At 46.9% G+C, this 19,360-nt stretch overlaps 1 protein-coding gene across 1 annotated transcript; it reads left to right on the forward strand.

The window, feature by feature from the left end:
• Nucleotides 1-18,009: 18,009 nt before the first annotated feature.
• On the forward strand, nt 18,010-19,234 carry LOC122368553 (peptidyl-prolyl cis-trans isomerase-like). The gene has a single exon (XM_043342573.1). It carries the CDS (start codon nt 18,329-18,331, stop codon nt 18,911-18,913), a length of 585 nt encoding a protein of 194 aa, XP_043198508.1. The 5' UTR covers nt 18,010-18,328; the 3' UTR covers nt 18,914-19,234.
• Nucleotides 19,235-19,360: the final 126 nt, after the last annotated feature.

Below are 19,360 nucleotides of genomic sequence, written 5' to 3' on the forward strand. Positions count from 1 at the left end.
TCTCAATTCACCTCGGTCAGTCATTCCATTCCCCACTGTTGATGGTACCTGGCATCGCCCCTGTCGACAGAGGTCGACAGAGGACGACAGAGGTTGACAGAGGACGACAGAGGTTGACAAGGAGCTGACAGGAGCTGACAGGAGCCAGGGCAGGGCAGGGCAGGGCAAGAGCCAGGGCAGGGCAGGAGCCAAGGCAGGGCAGGAGCCAAGGCAGGGCAGGGCAGGGCAGGGTCGACAGAGGTCGACAGAGGTCGACAAAAGAGGTCGACAGAAGAGGTCGTAAGACGAGGTCGACAGAGGTTGGCAGAGGTCGACAGAGGTCGACGGAGGTTGACAAGGAGCTGACAGGAGCTGACAGGAGCTGACAGGAGCCAGGGCAGGGCAGGGTCGACAGAGGTCGACAGGGGTCGACATGTGTCCACAGGGGTCGACAGAGGTCGACAGAGGTCGACAGAGGTCTACAGAGGCGGACAGAGGTCGACAGTGGCGGACAGAGGCGGACAGAGGCAGATATCAGCAGCACCAGCTCCTGAATAGGGAAAGGGAGTTATACAGGAGCTGACAGGAGAGCTGACAGGAGCTGACAGGAGAGCTGACAGGAGCTGACAGGAGCCAGGACAGGGCAGGGCAGGAGCCAGGGCAGGGCAGGGCAGGGCAGGGCAGGGCAGGACAGGGTTGACAGAGGTTGACAGAGGTCGACAAGGAGCTGACAGGAGCTGACAGGAGCCAGGACAGGGCAAGGCAGGGCAGGGTCGACAGAGGTCGACAAGGAGCTGACAGGAGCTGACAGGAGCTGGCAGGAGCCAGGGCAGGGTAGGAGCCAGGGCAGGGCAGGAGCCAGGCCAGGGCAGGAGCCAGGGCAGGGCAGGAGCCAGGGCAGGGCAGGGTCGACAGAGGTCAACAGAGGTCGACAAAAGAGGTTGACAGAAGAGGTCGTAAGAAAAGGTCGACAGAGGTTGACAGAGGTCAACAGAGGTCAACAAGGAGCTGACAGGAGCCAGGGCAGGGCAGGAGCCAGGGCAGGGCAGGGCAGGGCATGGCATTGCAGGGTCGACAGAGGTCAACAAGGAGCTGACAGGAGCTGACACAAGCCAGGGCAGGGCAGGGCAGGGCAGGGTCAACAAAGTTCGACAGAAGAGGTCGACAGAGGTCAGAAAGGGTCGACAAGGGATGACAGAGGTGGACATGGTCAACAGGGGTCAACAGGGGTCGACAGAGGCCGACAGAGGCGGACAGAGGCCGACAGTGGCGGACAGAGGCAGACATCAGCAGCACCAGCTCCTGAATAGGGAGGGGGAGTTATAGACATCAGCAGCACCAGCTTCTCACTGGGGAAGGGGGAGTTACAGAAACACCAGCAGCTCCAGCTGAGTCTCCAGCACCACCTGCTACGGCTGGGGATCGATGCACTAGTTCCTCACTGAACAGTGGACACATAACGGGAGGGAAGAATGTTGAGCACACTCAGACGGATCGGATCAGCTGTTGCGGCTCATTTTAAGCAGCGGGCATATGGAACAAGATTGCTCAAATGCTTCAGCAGCCCTAGGCTCTGCATACCAGCAGAGTGGGCGGCTGACATCACCTGACATCACCTGGGAATGACGCAGACAGAGCAGCTCTACTACATCTATGCTGCATATGTCCGAGCTGCCCCCGATTCTAATTGACATTGGCCAGTTAGCTTTGACTAAGTTCATCTCCATTTATACTGCAGCAGATACCAAAAAGCAGAGGTAGGTGTTAAGTCTCAGTAGGCATTATATTGGGATAATTAGGACTTCATATTGCATTGCATAGGTAGGTATGTACCTACATGATAAAGTAGATTTTTTTAAGAGGGTGTTATGAGGGCTTTAGGATTGATTAGGCAAGGCTTAATATGCTTCTTTGAAAAAAATATGCAAAGGACCACCCTAGCGTATCAACAGAGCATGCAATCTAATACATAGACCTCACCAAAGTATATAAAAACACTTAAAACACAATTTAATACACTATAACACGCTATATTTTTGCCTAATGGTCTTTTGTTTACGCGCCGAGATCGAATCAAACGCGTCAGTCAAGATTGGTCAAGATGCCTGGCGGCCATGTTTGAATTAAAACTTGTAATTATTTTTATTCACATATCTATATTTGAGTCGTGCCGCGCTTAGATTTTATTTTTGCTGACTATCAAAAGCAAAATTGTAAAACCAAAATTATTCTCACGAAATTTGAGATAGTCCCTCAACTGAAAAATGCTAACGATCTTGTATTTCAAGTCTACGAAAAACTGCTGTTGGGGCGTGCCGCGCTTAAATTTAAGATAAGTTATGCTAAAAATTAAAACTCAAAAGGTCAAAATGATTTTTGAAGCAATCTAAATAGTCCGCAGTACATGACCCATGTAACTTTGACCTGAGGTCGCTCTGCAAATTGACCGTGCCGCGCTTAGATTTTACCCTCATTAAATTGGGAAGGTCAAATTGTATAGTCAAAATCATTTTTGAGTCATTCTGAGTAGTCTGCAGACCATTTATTTCGAATACGAATCTGAATCCGAATATGTTGCCAAATAGATGAACATCTTAACCCGGCAGTTGCTGGGGTGTTTCGCCACCCACCGTTTGCTGGGGGGGGGGGCGTTAAACGCCCCCAGCCGATAACTCGAGAACCAATAGGCGCAGCGAAACGCACGAGGCGGCAAACGAAAGAACGCGACGAGACGCTTCAGATGAGTACTTTAAAGTTGAATTTTGAGGTCACAGGTCGGGTCAAGGTCAGGTCAAACACCTGAAATCGGGCTTTCAGTAGCATGGACTTCAGGACTTCGCAATGGGCGCCTCTCGTCATAAACTCTGTCAAAACGGTGCACAATCCATCATATAAGGCCTACAAGAGTGTCAGCTCCATGTAGGGGTCAGTCATGCATAGGTCAGGGTCAAGGTCAGGTCAACCGGGTAGGCAAATATCCCCGAAAATCAAAACTGATATTCGCAGCCTGTGACACATGTTTTATGGGTAATTTGGGGCGTAGAACACGATGGTGACATTCATTTTATCATATGTGTACGTGTTTGGCTCAAAAAGTTCAATTTAAGAAATGCATGTATCATGGTCGTTAAGTAGTCACGAGAAATTGCCAAGATTCAGTTCAAGATTTTGGAAAATGCGGAACGATAATCAATAATCGAAGATGGCCATTTGATTGTTCATGGTATTGGCAGTCTAATGGCGTTTACGGCATGTCTGTATGTCTATTCTGTGATTTTATATGATTTTTTGAACATATGCCGTTTTCGGTCGAAAACTCAGAAATCATGACGTCACTAAAACCTCGATATCTCAAAAATTTTCCGACCGATTTTTTTGAAACTTTGTCACAATACACTTCATTCAATTCCCTACAGGTAATCAAAATTTGGCGCGCCTGCGGCGCGCCGTTTTTATGCTATGGCCCGGCGAAAAAAGTGGGGGCGTTTAACGCCCCCCCCCAGCAACTCGCGGGTTAAATTGCAGGAGGGGGAGGAGGCAGGGGCGTCGCCACGGCTTTTTTAGTGGGGGGGGGGTCGGGTTTCCGGTCTTCGTCTTGATGGGTAGAGGTGTTATTAGCCACACTCCCGGTTTTTTCATGTGTTGAGAAAAATCTCGGCGCGCAGCGCCACGAAAGCAGCGGTGTATCTTATTGTACATACTACATACATCACTTTTGCATCGTGCATAAAAATCAAGCACAGGCCACCTGAGGTCAGGTCACAATGTCATGTTCTGTTCAGTTTTAATGCCTCTAAAAGCTGCAATCTTGTCATTCCTATAGATTATCTCCTATAAGTCTGAAATTTGGTCTAATGAATGGGATTATAAGTGCCAACAGTTCATGAATCTGGGATTTTACATCTGAAAAGTGAAGTCAGGTCAAATAGGTATGTGACCTCACCAATCAATCATGATAAGATATGGGAAAATGCACGAATGCCCTCTGCTTTGAACGAATATGCTAAAAACGCTATAAGATACTTTTGTAGCCATGGCACCTCTGCTCATTTTAGAGACAAGGTGCAGCTAATGACCAGTGGTGACTCGAATGGTCAGTCATTACTATTAGTTAGGTCATCAAAGGTCTCTAACACATTTTCGACAACTTTTGATGGAGACGCTGTAGAGCGATGACAGCACCTGGAGTGTGTTCAGTGTGTGTTCAGTGTTCAGCACCATGTGTTCAGTGTTCAGTGCTGGAGTGTCAAGTGTGTTCAGCTCAGCAACACAGATCGATCGCACATTTTTGCAGCGGGTTCTTTTCCGGTCAGGACATGACCATTGATTAACATTTACCTGATGTCAAGTTGTCTAGTTAAGTTCTTAAGTTCAAATTGTAAGTCACGAAACAAACACGATGGTGATACCTAACATGAATATCATATACATTCACTGAATCATAGGTTGTTACAGAACAAATGTTTCGGCAAAATCCGTCCGTTTAACTGTTTGGCCTCTGTGGTACACAAGCCATAGACCCGAAGTCATACCTATCTGAGGCGAAGTTGGCGAAAGAGCTTTAAAAAAGCTATCGAGTACGCTTTCTGTGTCACTATAGCTCTTATTCGTGTTTTACGGGTCGCTAAGGTAAAATGTTTACCAACGCAACGCTAAAGGTATGCTTTCGGCCCCTGATCGAGGTAGAGCTTCGCGGAAAAGCGAGGACGCTGCCCGTGATGAGAGAAAGCCGATGATGCCCAATTTCAAGGTCTTGGCCGGGTCATCTTAGGTCAACGCCCAAAAGTAGAAAAAGCTGGCCTGCTAGAACTTTGTGAGCCGTAGCTGTTATCGGGGTTCCGGGTACGAGTTCGATGTTAGTTTTGGACAAAGATGATGACTCCATGCATTTGGGGTAGATCGGGTCGGGTCAGGTCAGGTGGACCAGCAGGCTTCCTGCCGGCCATCTACATAGAGTGGGTGACAACCACCAACGATAGCTTCGTAACATGTTACTACATAACCACCATTTATCAAAACTAGGTACTTCTTTAACCCTATTAGTGGCAGGCTCCTGACTACCCCTATTAGTGGCAGGGGGGCCTGTTTACGACCCCCCCCCCCTTGATATCTCGAGATCTAACGGGCCGATTTTCAAAATTCAAACGGCATTCGATTTCGCTCAACGTGATCTACATTTATAAAAAATAAAAATTAAAAAATGTCAATAGGGGGTAGAGGGGGGTAAAAACGGGCAAATTGCAGATACATTTTAGACTGTTTATCACGGCCAGGTTTCTGAACCAATCTTAACGCAACTTTTGCCGATCGATAGAGAATGAACCAGGAACTCACATGGATCCTAAAAATATGCATTTTCAAAAAGCATAGGCGGATACAGATCATTGAGATTGGGGGTACACAAAAAGTATAGTAAATAAGGTTTTCGTTGGTACTGTTTCTAAAAAGGGTGGTAATGGTCTTGTTATGTTACAATTTTCTTATGAGAGAACGACTACAATTGTATTGGTCATGCATAGGCGGTGTCAGGGCACCTATGTTGGGAGGTAAAACATAACCCCCCTTTTTGGACGCCTGGATCCGCCTATTATAGCAAAAACGTGTCAAAAGAGGATGCACAATAACTTTGTATATGTTATCACATGATACCTTTCATTCACTGTTCGTAAAACTGGCGCATACAGTTATAATACATCGGCATCGTGATCTTCGCCCAAATGACTCGCTTCACGAATAGGACCCCCCCAATTCCCAGTGCTCTGGAGCCGCCGCTGGTAAAGTTATGAACTTGAAATTTTCAGGGAATGTGCCCAATTTAGTTTTAGGAAAAGTCAGAAAATTTCAGCATCGTAGCTTCAGCGGTTTCGGAGATATTCCCGAAAAACCTGAGGGGTGGATGAAAACAACCCCCCCCCCCCTGCCACTAATAGGGTTAAGTTCAAACGGGCGCTAAACTCGAAATCAGTTCCAAAAACTTCACTTGTAAGTGGAAGCAAATAAAACTCAAAAAAGTGAACCAAGGTCATCTATATTCGAATCATGGCCAACAAATTTTTAGAGTAGGTGTAAAATTGATTAACTTGAGGTCACAGGAAGTTTCGTTGCAATAGGCTCCTTTTTGCGCGTCTTATTGGGAAAGCCCGAGAGGGGTCCACCATCTGACCCCATTTCCCGGCTACCTCAGGCAGGTCCGAGGGTAGTCAGGGCTGAGGCTAGTTAGGTACCTCGTAGTTACTGATATGTCATCCGACGAATCGACTGCAACCATTATTTTGACAATCAGACGAACGCTTGGGTCAGTTTTGGCGCGCTGATTTTGTTGAAGCTAAGGACATACCCCCGTTTTGGACCAGCGTTTTCATTGAAAAAAAAAACTGAAGAAGGCTGCTGCGTCAAAACCTGTTTTTATTTATGCATGCTATTTAAAAAGTAGGCACTTATTTGCAACATTGGCCTTGGAACGCGCAAAAGGTCGCTTCAGGCAAGATAAAAAGATCTCCGACAATAAATTGTATTTCATTATATGGACTTGCTGGGCAATGTCCGGAGTCGGAGTTAGAGTCGATTTTTGAAGCCGGATATTTTTTGCCGTAGTCGGAGTCTGAGCCTGAGTCGGAGTCACCTTAAATCGTCTCCGCAGCTTCATGTGATCTTGCACCCACCCTATCAACAAGTAAACACAGGTAGTTAGTTTATCCCAAAGAAGTGTGTAGATGACAAGATAATACCCATTTTTAGAACGGTTATCTGGAACACATTTTGTGACATTCGGTGCGATCTGGTTAAAATAGGTTTATAGCTGATTTTTAGTAGCTTTCATCTTTGGCTGCACCAGTTGCTCAATTCATGGATGACTGAGTGTCGCCACAGGAGGTCCCCCGGTGGGCCGGGGCAGCGCAGGGGACGGGCCCCGCCACTGAGCCGACCATCGGATGTGCCCATTGTAAGAGCGTACCGGGCAGCGGAGCAAATCTCGGACCCACCTCAAGGGTATCCTCATCAATCAGCTTCCCATCCCTGCTGTCTCATGACAGGGGGAGTATGTGAACGGTTTATCGTTTATCTAAGAATCTTACTCCCGTTATGGCTATAAGGGAGCCATCACTTATTTGTATGCGCTTCTGCTCCTCTGTTCGTGCAAGGTAAAGTTAAAACGTTGAAATCAAATATTTTTTTTTTAGAATAATCGAGCCAAATGGACAATGGATGTCCTCGAATGACCTGAACATTGACCTTATCTTAGCAATTTATTACGAACACATATATTTTATTGCGAACCACATCGGTTCCTACATATATATGGCCTTGATCGGTTCTAATGGGCCCCGCTGGCTTATGAGCGTCAGGTGCCGAGCTCTGATGGCCAATGCCAGCTTCTGGACCCACGTTGACCTCTGGTAGCCCACACTAGTCTTTCCTGTCCCCAGAGACAGACCACCAAGCTGAACTTACGATCACCCAGAATGGGAGCCTGCTTCATTACGATTAGGAGCTACTCTTGCCGCACACCGGTGACCGTTCAGCTAGAAGTTCGACGTCGCGTAGTGAGGCCGACGATGGGTAGAAGCAACAGATTGACGCCCCGAGGACAGAAACAACAGGAGAATACGTGAAAGATAATATGCGGGACACGGAGTTAGGTCGCCTGAAAACCCGAAATGTAACGTATTGCTGAGCAGTGAGCCAAGAAAAAAACAATGCTATCAGGTAAACAAGATACCTAAACACGTGAAAACAGTGAGAGGTACTAATCGGGTATATCAATATGCTCACATTGCATCCATGTTTCGTTTACTCATTTGTTTTTATGCGCATCGACGCCTTGGAGTAAAAATTCGTTTGCCTTTTCGCTTTTGCCGCCCCCCCCCCCCCCAGTAGTGACATTTTTACCCTGACTGGGGGGGGGCAGGCCGGTGACTGCGGGGGTTTGCCCCCCCCCCCAGTTAACATGTTAGACGAAGCCCTGCTACGATGTAGGGGTTGACGGTAGGTAGCCGTACCAAGGTCAAACCAATTAAGGTATTGACATGAATAGAATCAGTCTCTATTAATTTATGTTTAAATCAAAGCGTCAAAGTGTAGTCATCATCATTGCCTCAATGCTTTAATGTATCACCGACCGACCGATCTTCCTGATGCCATTTTCCCCTCCAAAACTGAGTCCATACTGGCGGTTCGAGTTAAGCTGGAAAGTAGAGACTTCTCTTAGATCCCTAGATCTTCTGGTGAACCAGTCTTCGTCAAAAAAACTGGTTTTGGGGTACCTCGTGCAACTTGAGTTAGCACCTGGGCGCCTATAACCCCACAATCATATGTATTCCGTTTTTTTTTTTTGGAAAAGTCAAAAAGTTTTTGAAAAAGATAAAAATACAAATTTTGAATTTAAATATATACATTTTTCCAAATTTTTAAAATTTTGAAAATTCGAGATGGCAGTTTGATAGCGCAGTCCATTCGGAGTCCTCTCATGCAAAGAAATTGGATCTAGCTCAAAAACTGAGCTCTTGGGAGCGATTCCCGTGGTTCAATGTTTTACGTCGAAATCGGCCGAACATGACGTCACTCTGACGTCATTTCCGGCCGACCTATGATGGATACGAAGTTCAAATTTTGACACAAGGTGTCAAATTGATGCAGCCGAAGGTACTGAAAGTGTGGCGGCGATACATCAAGCGGTTTAGAAGTTATTGCAGCAGAAAAACGGCAGGGGGCTATGAATAGCCCCCCTTCCCCCCCCCCAGTGGGGCGCGGGTTAATTTGCGAGTTACGCTGAACGTGTTGTAAAACAAGAGTACGCCTAAAAGCAGGGTTACTTTTACAGGAAAAGTCGAGAGGGGGAATAAAGTTCGGGGCAAGGGCGGATCCAGGGGCATCTGAAAGGGGGCCCAATGCCATTAGGTTTTTGTTAGGATGGCGCCTGCAGAACCTTACCTACCCCAAATCCTACTCTCTCCCCGGATTCTGGCCACTTTATATTGTAAGGTTGCCAAAAAATAAATTAGCTAAAAAATATACGTAGGTACCGGGCTTCTAAAAAAAGTAAGACGAAAAAAGTAAGAGTGTAACAAAACATAATTGGGTATCACCTAAAAGCCTCATCAAAGACATTTCATTTGAGGGGATTTCGACCCTCGGCAGTCGCCTTTCTGAGCCGCGCCGAGGTCATGTTCGAGATGATTCCCTTTTTGCTCGATGCATGGCACAGTTTAGCCCGGCGCAGCGCGACCTCTGCTGCAGCACGACCCACGGAAGGCTGCTGCAGACGGCACACCGCTGACTTCACTGCGTCCTTATGATCTTCGGAACTTTTTGGGTGGTTTCGGTACACCTGGGACTTGAGGTGGTCCTATAGGAAAAAGTCCGGTGGGGTTACGTTCGGAGAATTCGCCGACCACGGGTGTGTCTCGAACCTCGGAATCACGCGCTGCCCGAAGCGCTCCAACAGCCCCTCCCGGTTTTCTTTAGCGGTATTGGCGTGGCACCGTGTTGCTGGAACCATTGGATCTTAAGCGTTTCCGGATCTCTGCTCATCCTGATATTGCAGAACCCTCCAAAACGTCGCCAGAGCCACCCGATATCGCTGACCATTGTAGCGCATCTTTCACACGAGTGCAGGTGTTCGCCGTGAGCCTTTGATTGGGTTTATGGCCGCCGCTGTGTTCCTTGAATTGCGTGAATCTATTGTTAACACTTCCTCGAGCCAGAAATTTGTCAACAATGTGGAAAATTTTGTTTCAAGATGTTGCTTTCTTTGCCCTAAAGTGTTTGAGGATCTTCCGTGGTGTCGAACCGACCGACTTAGTCTGGGAAAGCATAATTTCACGAGTTTTGCTTTTACTTCCTAAGACCACGGCTTCATTTTTAAAGCTCACACCATGGTGTCATATAAATCTACGAACAATTCTCCGTTTTTCAACGTGCATTGATTTTGCTTAAATGTTGTAAGGGGTCCTCTATTCGAAAAAGAAATCCGTCTAACTTTTTTGAGAAGCCCGGTACCTACCTTCGCGGTAAGGGGCGGGGGAGGTCCCAACTTGACTGCGCCCTTGCAAATGTCAATCAGTAGTATCAACCTATTACCCTGGCCAAACATCAATTAGCGCCTTTCTAAATAGAGAGAGGTTAGCACGTGACTATTTTTGCTAGGCCAAGACCGATTGAAGGACCCTGGTTCGAAGGAAGGCCCTTGGTTCGAAGAGGTCATGACCCCCGTCCCCCGCCGGTTTCTACGCCTGTAGCGATATGTCAGTGATTGCGAAGAGACGGAAGAGACAAGACAAGAGACGGTCCCACCGACCATCCGATCGGTATCGGGTCAAATCTGGAGTTCCCGCTGCACTGAACGTAAAATGGTTGGATGGAACCTCAAATTGAAAATTATCTAAGCGCCAGCAACGTTGATTGATGGCTAGAGTCTGATCAACGATGATTATAGAATCTGAGTAGCGAATTGATTGAAAATGGGCTCAAAAATAAATTTGAGAGGGGGAAATTCCCCCTTCCCTCCCTAGCCGTTCACGCACAATTTGAAAGGGGGAGCGGAATTTTCGAAGGGGGAAATTCCCCCTTTCCCCCCTTTAAAAGTTACCCTGCCTAAAAGTAAAATTTAGGTGAGAACGATCTTATGGGACACCCTGTACATGCCAACTTTCAGCGCAATCGGCCCGATATTGCAATTGTTACAAAACTGACACCTCTTCGTTTTGCAAGTAGCACGTGCATAAGGGGTCACCCACATTCATCAAGAATAATCCAATACTTGATAGAAGGAATGAAGCTTCTTTACAAAAATTACCGCATGTAAATCGGTCAAGTGGTTGCTGAGATATAAGCCTCGCAAAAGCGTGACCACCGATCTTTCCAAGTTTAAAAATCAAGCGTTGGCATCGTGAGAAGCGTTAGGGTGGCCGCTTTGCCCCACTCTCCCCTACAACAAATCTTTTAAACGTCGAGCCGATATGGCGAGACGTTTAAAAGATTTTTCTACCTACGAGCGGTTTAATAATTTTATCCCGTGCCGCCGACATATTTCATGTAATGTCTACTAGACGTTTAACAGTTTGTTAATCGTCACAGTAGACGTTTAACAACTGTTACACGTCTAGAACCTGTTAAACAAATCATTTTCTCAACATCTGATAATTTTCTCTCTTAGCACGTGAAGCAATTGTAAATACTGACTACCATGCGGGATAAATGACAGATATAAGATATACCGCTACAAACAAGCATTGTAAAATTCACAAAACGCACCGGCATGGTTTCTAATAAGGCTGAAACAGACTCTTTCCGCAGTCAGGAAATCGCATGCGAGAGCCTATTCAAATAGATTAAATCACGCTCGCATCAATCGTACGCACCTCCCGCATGCGTTTGATGCGGGAAGGATTGTAATGTATTTGAATAGGCTCTCGCATGCGATTTCCTGACTGCGGAAAGTCTGTTTCAGCCTTGACCATTTTATTTGCTTAAATGCCACAATCCAGAAATGGCTATATTGTGATGCATTGTTGCTGATTTGGGTACATAGATGACGAAGACATTGAAAACAGTAATTTTTTGCAATGGGTGAATTTATTGAGCTAGGTAGCTTTGCTTGCAAATGCTGAAGTATTGTTTTTTTAACGGTTCTCCATCCAACCATATTCTCCGAAAGCACGCTACTGACGTTAATACGTTTCTGCTTACCTAAATAATAGAGTAGTACCGCCGAAACTGGAATATTAAATGCATTATCTATACAAACGGAACTCATAGGTACTCATAACCAGGTGACAACCAAAGTTGGGGCGTTTTACCATACCCGTAATTTCACGATCACGAATATCGTGTTAGTTTTGATCAGAGATGATGTCTTTAAGCATTTAGACCAGGTCGGGTCAGGTCAGGTCAGGTCAACCGGTAGGGGTTGTGACGGGTATTCGTAATACGTGTCAACTGCCTCTGACAGCTTCGTAACATGTTACGAAGGCACCAAAACTACTTCGTAAATGTTAAAATGATTGCTAAATTCGAATTCAGCTCCAAAAAAACTAGGCTAGAAACATGTAAAACACGAAAAGGTGAATCGAGGTCACCCGAGGTCACCAAAGGTCAATGACCTGACCTGACCTTCAGGTGACCTTAACACCCACCCTAATGTATGGGAGCAACATCAAATCACATGTTTGAACGTTTGAAACCACGAAAAGCTTGCAAACGCGCGGCTAATGCGAGCCGACATACATACGCCGAATCGCGATTCCGGCCAAACATGGTCTCGGAAAAGAGGTCACAGGTCAAAGGTCATTTGGGTCAGGGTCATGAAATTTTCAGGGTAGGTGTAAAATTGATCAATGCGAGGGTACTGAAAGTTTCGTCGCGATCGGCCGCTTTTTACGCGAGTTATTCGCGAAAAACCTCATCACCCCCCTCCCCCCTGTGCCGGCGAGGGATCCGAGATCCGCAATCATAAAATGTGGCTCACAGCAGGGCTGAAGCATGAAATACGCAAGCATGACCGGTTATTCAGGCTTGCTCAGTGCCACGACTCAGAAAGACATGCAGTTCAGTTCGCCGCCGATGATGATAGCATGGTCGGGTGGTTCGTTCCGCGACAGGGTCCGGCTGCTTTGTGCGGCTCGGCGGGGCGGGAGGGGGAAGGCAGGCGACGCGTCTGACAGGCGACACTTGAGCGTCCCGGGAATCAGCTGTCACCGTGAGGCGCGGCGGGCCGTCCCTCCGACCCTTCCCATTGTTACCTGACTGGGCGCCGGCCGCCGGTCCTCCGGAAGGGTCACTTTGGTATGCGAACTCTTCACCGCACTTGCCCACTGTCAGAGAGTGTACTGAGGTACAGTAGTTTCTAACAGCTCGTTCGATTGGTCTGCCTGCTCAGCCAATCATATTCTGGCATCCTTGAACCTTGGGACCCAACGTCGCTATGGTACTTCCGTATCACTTCCGTATAGCCTGAGGTACCTGGGTACTTATGAATCTTGGGTCCCGTTGGATTCTGGGTCCGACTGTACTTGGGTACATTTGATACACACCCGTCGTCCAACATTTGTTACCCAAGAAAACAGCTGTTGTGACGTCATCACAACAAGGCCATTTATTCGCTCTAAAATAATGCAACTTTTTAGCTGCTATTCTCTCATTAAAACACTGCAAATATATCCACGGCATGTGAATTGTGAAATATTCATACCTACACGCCTTTCATTGATGTTTTAAATGAACTGATGTTTTAACACTGCACCCTTTATTTTAAATCCGCTCGATCCGCTCAGTGCTTTTTGTCAAAATATGTGTTAGGTACTGCAGAAAATCCGGACGGGCGCCACGAAGCTCCGCGCACCGATCGCGATGAGTGGATGAAATGGAACCCCCTCGCTGATTGAGTTGCGCTGCCTCGCGGAAAAATAAGCGCGTTCACCGTTACGAGATGAAACGATTGGTACCCAATTCTAAGGTCTCAGGTCAACCGGTGACCTCTGAGGTCAGGTCAGCTGGCCTAAATCACGGGCTTGTTTTTTTGTGAATAACTTCGCAAAATGGCCAGTGGCCACAGAGCCGCGATTTTGGCATCATCGGGTTCGCCTAGCCCCGGTGCTTCTAATGGTAGGTATAGGTAGGTAAGGTACCTACTTTTTGTTCGGATGAGGTCAACTTAACCCGCGCCCTGGCCCCTGATGGGATCTGCCGAGCAACGCGGTCTGATGGGGGGGCATCTTACCCCCCCCCCCTAAGATCTAGAGAAACAAGCAATATAGCGACTGAGCGGCAAACGGCGTTGGATAGCCCCAACGGGGAACTACCTTGTGACCCAATTTCATTGACCTCGGTCTAACCGATGACGTCACAGGTCAGGTTAAATGTCAAATTTTCACCGTTACAGGCCTTAACCCGCGCCCCGTAGGGCTACCGGCGGACCCTACCACCCGTAGGGGGGGGGGCCGTTTCGGCCCCCGTAAGATCTCGTAAAGTTACCGGCCGATTTTCAAAATTCAAACGGCGTTTGATAGCCCCATTCGGGAACTACCTTGTGAACAAATTTCATTGACCTAGGTCAAACCGATGACGTCACAGGTCAGGTCAAAGGTCAGATTTTCACCGTTCACAGGTATTTCAAGAAATGTGTTGTGAAATCGAGTTAATTGGTAATTTATTGAAAACCATCGATGGTACATTGTTCGTCAAACACATACTTTGCTATCTGAGGTCACTGATACCAGGTCAGGTCACAGCGAGGTCAGGTCACCGGGGGTCACAATATGAAAGTGTCGTGTGATACATGTTTTATGGTCCATTTTACATGACAAATGCGATTATGTGGATTAGGCAGCCTTTGGGGTCAGCCTACTTCACGTTTTGGTGAAGGTCAGGTCAAGGTCAGGTCAAATTAGGTCAAATTTCAAAGTTGATATTTTTGCATAAAATGGGTATCCATTCGATGCAGCTTGTCAAGGGGAGTCTAATGGTGGTCTTTGTTCTGCTCTACGAGGTCTAGAATTGCCAAAAATTGAGTTTGAAAATTTGACGTCATCATTTTTGAAGTTTTTTTTTTGCTATAACTTGGCCAAAAAACGAGGTATCGATCTGAAATTTGGTATGTAGATAGAAGACGGTAGGTACTATCACACATTTTCCGTTTTTTTCGAAACTCAAAAAACTTTTTGGATTTTTTTTTGGCTAATATATCCAAAAAAATGCTTTTTTGATTTTTGGGGGTCAAAACTCAAAAATTTCAAAAATCCGAGATGGCAGTTTTGTAGCCCTGTCAATTCTACACCTTTTATGTCTCAACCATTTTTCTGTATCTTCAAAAATGTAGGCCTGACAGGTCTTCTCGCGAAGGTCTTTTTTTCGGTCGAAAACGACAGATCATGACGTCATTCTGACGTCATTTGTGGCCAACCTATCATAGCCTCTGGACAATAATTGGTCACAATGTGCAAAATTGATGCCCGGAGGGGTCCTGAAAGTTTGGTGGCGATATCTCTAGCCGTTTAGGAGATATCGACCGAAAAGGACAGAGGGGGGGCCGTTTCGGCTCCCCCCCCCCTACGGGGCGAGGGTTAAAGAAATGTGTTGTAAAATCAAGTAAAATGCAATTGCATGTCATTACAAATCATCGATGGGGGATTGTCCATAAAACATATATTTTACTATTTGAGGTCACTGCAGATAGGGTAGAGTGGGGCACATTCGTGCAAAAAAAAAATCCATAGGTATATCTGTTCTTTGGTTGCTGCAATTGGAAAATTGTTGATTGTAGCATGGAAAGGAACTATTGCAGATATTTTTCCTCTTTAAAATTATCCTCTAAAATTATCGCTTCTATTAGAAAAATGGCTTTTATTTAACCCTATTACTGGTGGGGGGGGGGTGTGAATCGGCCCCCACCTGTACTTTTTTTTTTTTGCTCTCGATGGAAAACCACTCTAGCTAGGGGCTTGAAATTTGGAGACTTTTCCTTGCCATTCATTGCGCACATTGTGTCAAATTGTTGAGTTTCTAGCTTGCGCAGAAGCGTCTCCAGGACGAGTTCCTCGGGGGTAGTTTTAGCCCAGCTTTGACTGTTCCGACATTTGCCGCTAAGCAGCGACTAGTGGCACCCCCCCCCCCCCCCCTCCCTCATATGCAGGGTTAGGGGAGAGTGGGGTGGGTTGTATCAGTTTTTACTCCGAGACCCATAACCTCGTAACTATCCGTGATAAACTCATTATTTCCATACTATCTCTTTCCTTGATTCTTCTGCTTTTTTTGTGCAAAGTAACTTTTCCGCTACCTCTACCAGTTTTTCTTCTACGGTCTGCCGAATAGAACAATGTTTTTGATACAACTTGCCCCACGGCTTGGGTGAGTTGTATCACATGGTGGGGTAATTTGTATCACTAGGTATTTCACGTTTCAGGGAGTGTGCTTGCTACTGATTTTGAACATAACAACAACATTAAATGGGGTTAATACAATGTATATGCTCAAAGGCTTCACTTTTATAAGACCAAACTTAGGTCAATGTAATCCGAACGAAACATCGAAACGAACGAAACATCAACAGACTAGACGCAAAAGTGGCCCGTTAAGAGCAAAGAGGTCAACACATTGTGCCGAAATGGAACGAGTATTGACTAGCTACCTACAAACGCGAGCCAGAGCTTAGCTTTCGCGATCAAAAGCAACATACCCATACATACATACATACATACATACATACATACATGTTACAACATACCCCACCCGGCTCTGATACAACATGTACCTCGCCGCCATCTTGGAAAAAAACATCGTCGTGCTCAAAAACAGCGGACAGCTGGAGAAATCCATTTTCACTCACGCAGCCTTAGAACCTACCCTCACCACCGCTACGGAGATCTTTCAAATTCGTGCACATCTAAATGCCCAAAACACACATTTTCTTGCAACTTATTTTTTTAGAATGACATTAAAAAACATAAAATCGGCTCTCACCTCGAGACGCGTCCACCCAGCCACACGACAGAACAGGGAAAGATGGCACCCGGAAAACCTCGTCGGCTGGTCGTGTCACGAGCGCCATCTATTGGATAAGTTTGGCACAATTCGCCCTGATACAACTTGGACATGATACAACTCTCCCCGCTCTCCCCTACTTTTACAGGAAAAGTCGAGAGGGGGAATAAAGTTCGGGGCAAGGGCGGATCCAGGGGCATCTGAAAGGGGGCCCAATGCCATTAGGTTTTTGTTAGGATGGCGCCTGCAGAACCTTACCTACCCCCAAATCCTACTCTCTCCCCGGATTCTGGCCACTTTATATTGTAAGGTTACCAAAAAAATAAATTAGCTAAAAATATACGTAGGTACCTACCTACCTTGGCGGTAAGGGGCGGGGGAGGTCCCAACTTGACTGCGCCCTTGCAAATGTCAATCAGTAATATCAACCTATTACCCTGGCCAAACATCAAGTAGCGCCTTTCTAAATAGAGAGTATTTTTGTGACGTGACTATTTTTGCTAGGCCAAGACCAATTGAAGGACCCTGGTTCGAAGGAAGACCCTTGGTTCGAAAAGGTCATGAGTGACCCCCGTCCCCCGCCGGCTTCTACGCCGACGCCTGTAGCGATATGTCAGTGATTGCAATGCGAAGAGACGGAAGAGACAAGACAAGAGACGGTCCCACCGACCATCCGATCGGTATCGGGTCAAATCTGGAGTTCCCGCCGCACTTAATGTAAAATGGTTGGATGGAACCTCAAATTGAAAATTATCTAAGCGCCAGCATGATTGATGACTAGAGTCCGATCAACGACGATTATAGAATCTGAGTAGCGAATTGATTGAAAATGGGCTCAAAAATAAATTTGAAAGGGGAAATTCCCCCTTCCCTCTCTAGCCGTTCACACACAATTTGAAAGTGGGAGCGGAATTTTCGAAGGGGGAAATTCCCATTTTCCCCCTTTAAAAGTTACCCTGGACTCATATGTATACACTGAAGACTATGTGACGTCATTCTACAATGAAAATATTGGAATAGGCGGACCCAGGTACCTGAGAAAGGATACCTGGGTCAATCAAATCTCACAATATAAATCGTCATGTAGGCTGCCCCCGCAAAATATAACGATATTCGTCGTGTTCGTCGCATATAAATACTAGGTAATCATGCACGAAAGGCGCTGCCAATTAAATCGCCCTTAGACCTCTTATTATACCTATTAGGTCGGTTTGACGGAAAACAACATTTTTCTCAATAACTCAAAATCTATGCATCTTGGCCCTATGAGCTCAAGGTGGCCATTGGTACGAAGGAAAATAAAGATAGTGAGTGCACATTGCACAAAGCAGCAGAGTAACAGCAGCTGTTCAGCCGGGAAGGCTGGTGGTTCGTCTTGCCCGCTGGGCCGTCTTACTCACGTTCCCCTACGATGTAGTTTAGCGTCTATTCAGATACGTCACTGAATCATAAAAAGCTGCGGCAGCCGTAAGATATTTTGTAGCGCAAGTGTAGCACTCATAATAGCACCTTTTCGAGCGGATCAGTTTCCACCATTGTTTCCATTTCGAAATTGAATATGGATTTTGATCGCGAAGTAAGTACGGATAGGTATAGGTACGTGCAAAGGACTTATGTGCAATGAAAGTTTATCTATGCTTAATCCGCTTCCTTTCATCGCTGCTCTAAACAACATTCGCCAGGATATTTAATTAAATTCATGGAGCAGATAAAGCAACATCGTGTGCCCTTAGTTGACATATAGAAATTAAAAAAAAAAAAACATTTAAGGCGGGTACAGAAAATCTTAACTGCTCCTAGAACACAACCTTTATAATATTCCGTGTTGCGGCATCACCTGAGTTGCAGCTCTAGCTCTCACACCGACACAGTGATGGCTGGACTGTGCGGCCTGTGCTGCGGGCCCAGCCCGGCTGACGGTGCCGCCGGTACCAGCTCCCCGGCAGCCGGCGGCGGCAGCGGCACCAACCCGCGCGTCTTCTTCGACATGACGGCCGACGGCGAGCCCCTGGGCCGGATCGTCATGGAGCTGCGCGCCGACGTGGTGCCGCGCACGGCCGAAAACTTCCGCGCCCTGTGCACCGGCGAGCACGGCTTCGGCTTCAAGGGCTGCTCGTTCCACCGCGTCATCCCCGAGTTCATGTGCCAGGGTGGCGACTTTACCAACCACAACGGCACCGGCGGCCGCTCCATCTACGGCGACCGCTTCGAGGACGAGAACTTCACGCTGAAGCACACCGGTCCGGGTATCCTGTCGATGGCCAACGCCGGGCCTAACACCAACGGTAGCCAGTTCTTTCTCTGCGTGGCCAAAACAGAGTGGCTGGATGGGAAACATGTGGTGTTCGGCGCCGTCACGGAGGGCATGGACGTCGTCAAACAGATAGAGGGCTACGGCTCGTCGCCCTCGGGCAAGACGTCCAAACAGATCATCATCCAGGACTGCGGACAGTTGTAGGTCAGAGGTGTAAGCGACAGGATGGCGACGGGCTACACCGCCCTGAAAAGACTGACTCAACGGAGACGAATGCATTGTGCAGCGTGCGCCGTGCACTGCGTAGTGTGCAAAGCTGCCTGCGACTGACTGGCTCACCGATTTATCCATGCCTCAAGTGTCAAATGGGTTCGAGAGCTGTATTCGTTTGTGCCGTGCCGCTTATGCGATTTGAGCTTGCAAATGGTGTACATTTATTTATACAGTACACATGAATTTGAGTAAGATAGCTATAATCCCTGATGGCGGTTTTTATGGTGTCAAATAAATGTAAATGACCGTCTCGCTCATTGCAGTGATATAGGGGATAACTGTCTCAAGTCAAGTCCCATACAGAAAGCTACGTTGACTAAAAAAGCTTAACCGTCATTGACCGAGAGGGAAGTGATATGGAAACTCGAAGTTATAATG

The sequence above is a fragment of the Amphibalanus amphitrite genome, unplaced genomic scaffold (genome assembly GCF_019059575.1).
Source record: "Amphibalanus amphitrite isolate SeventyFive unplaced genomic scaffold, NRLGWU_Aamphi_draft 000956F_arrow, whole genome shotgun sequence".
Lineage (NCBI taxonomy): Eukaryota > Metazoa > Arthropoda > Thecostraca > Balanomorpha > Balanidae > Amphibalanus > Amphibalanus amphitrite.

Excerpts from the sequence above, each read along its gene's own strand:
- LOC122368553 (XM_043342573.1), top strand. The coding sequence starts at position 18,329 with ATGGCTGGACTGTGCGGCCTGTGCTGCGGGCCCAGCCCGGCTGACGGT.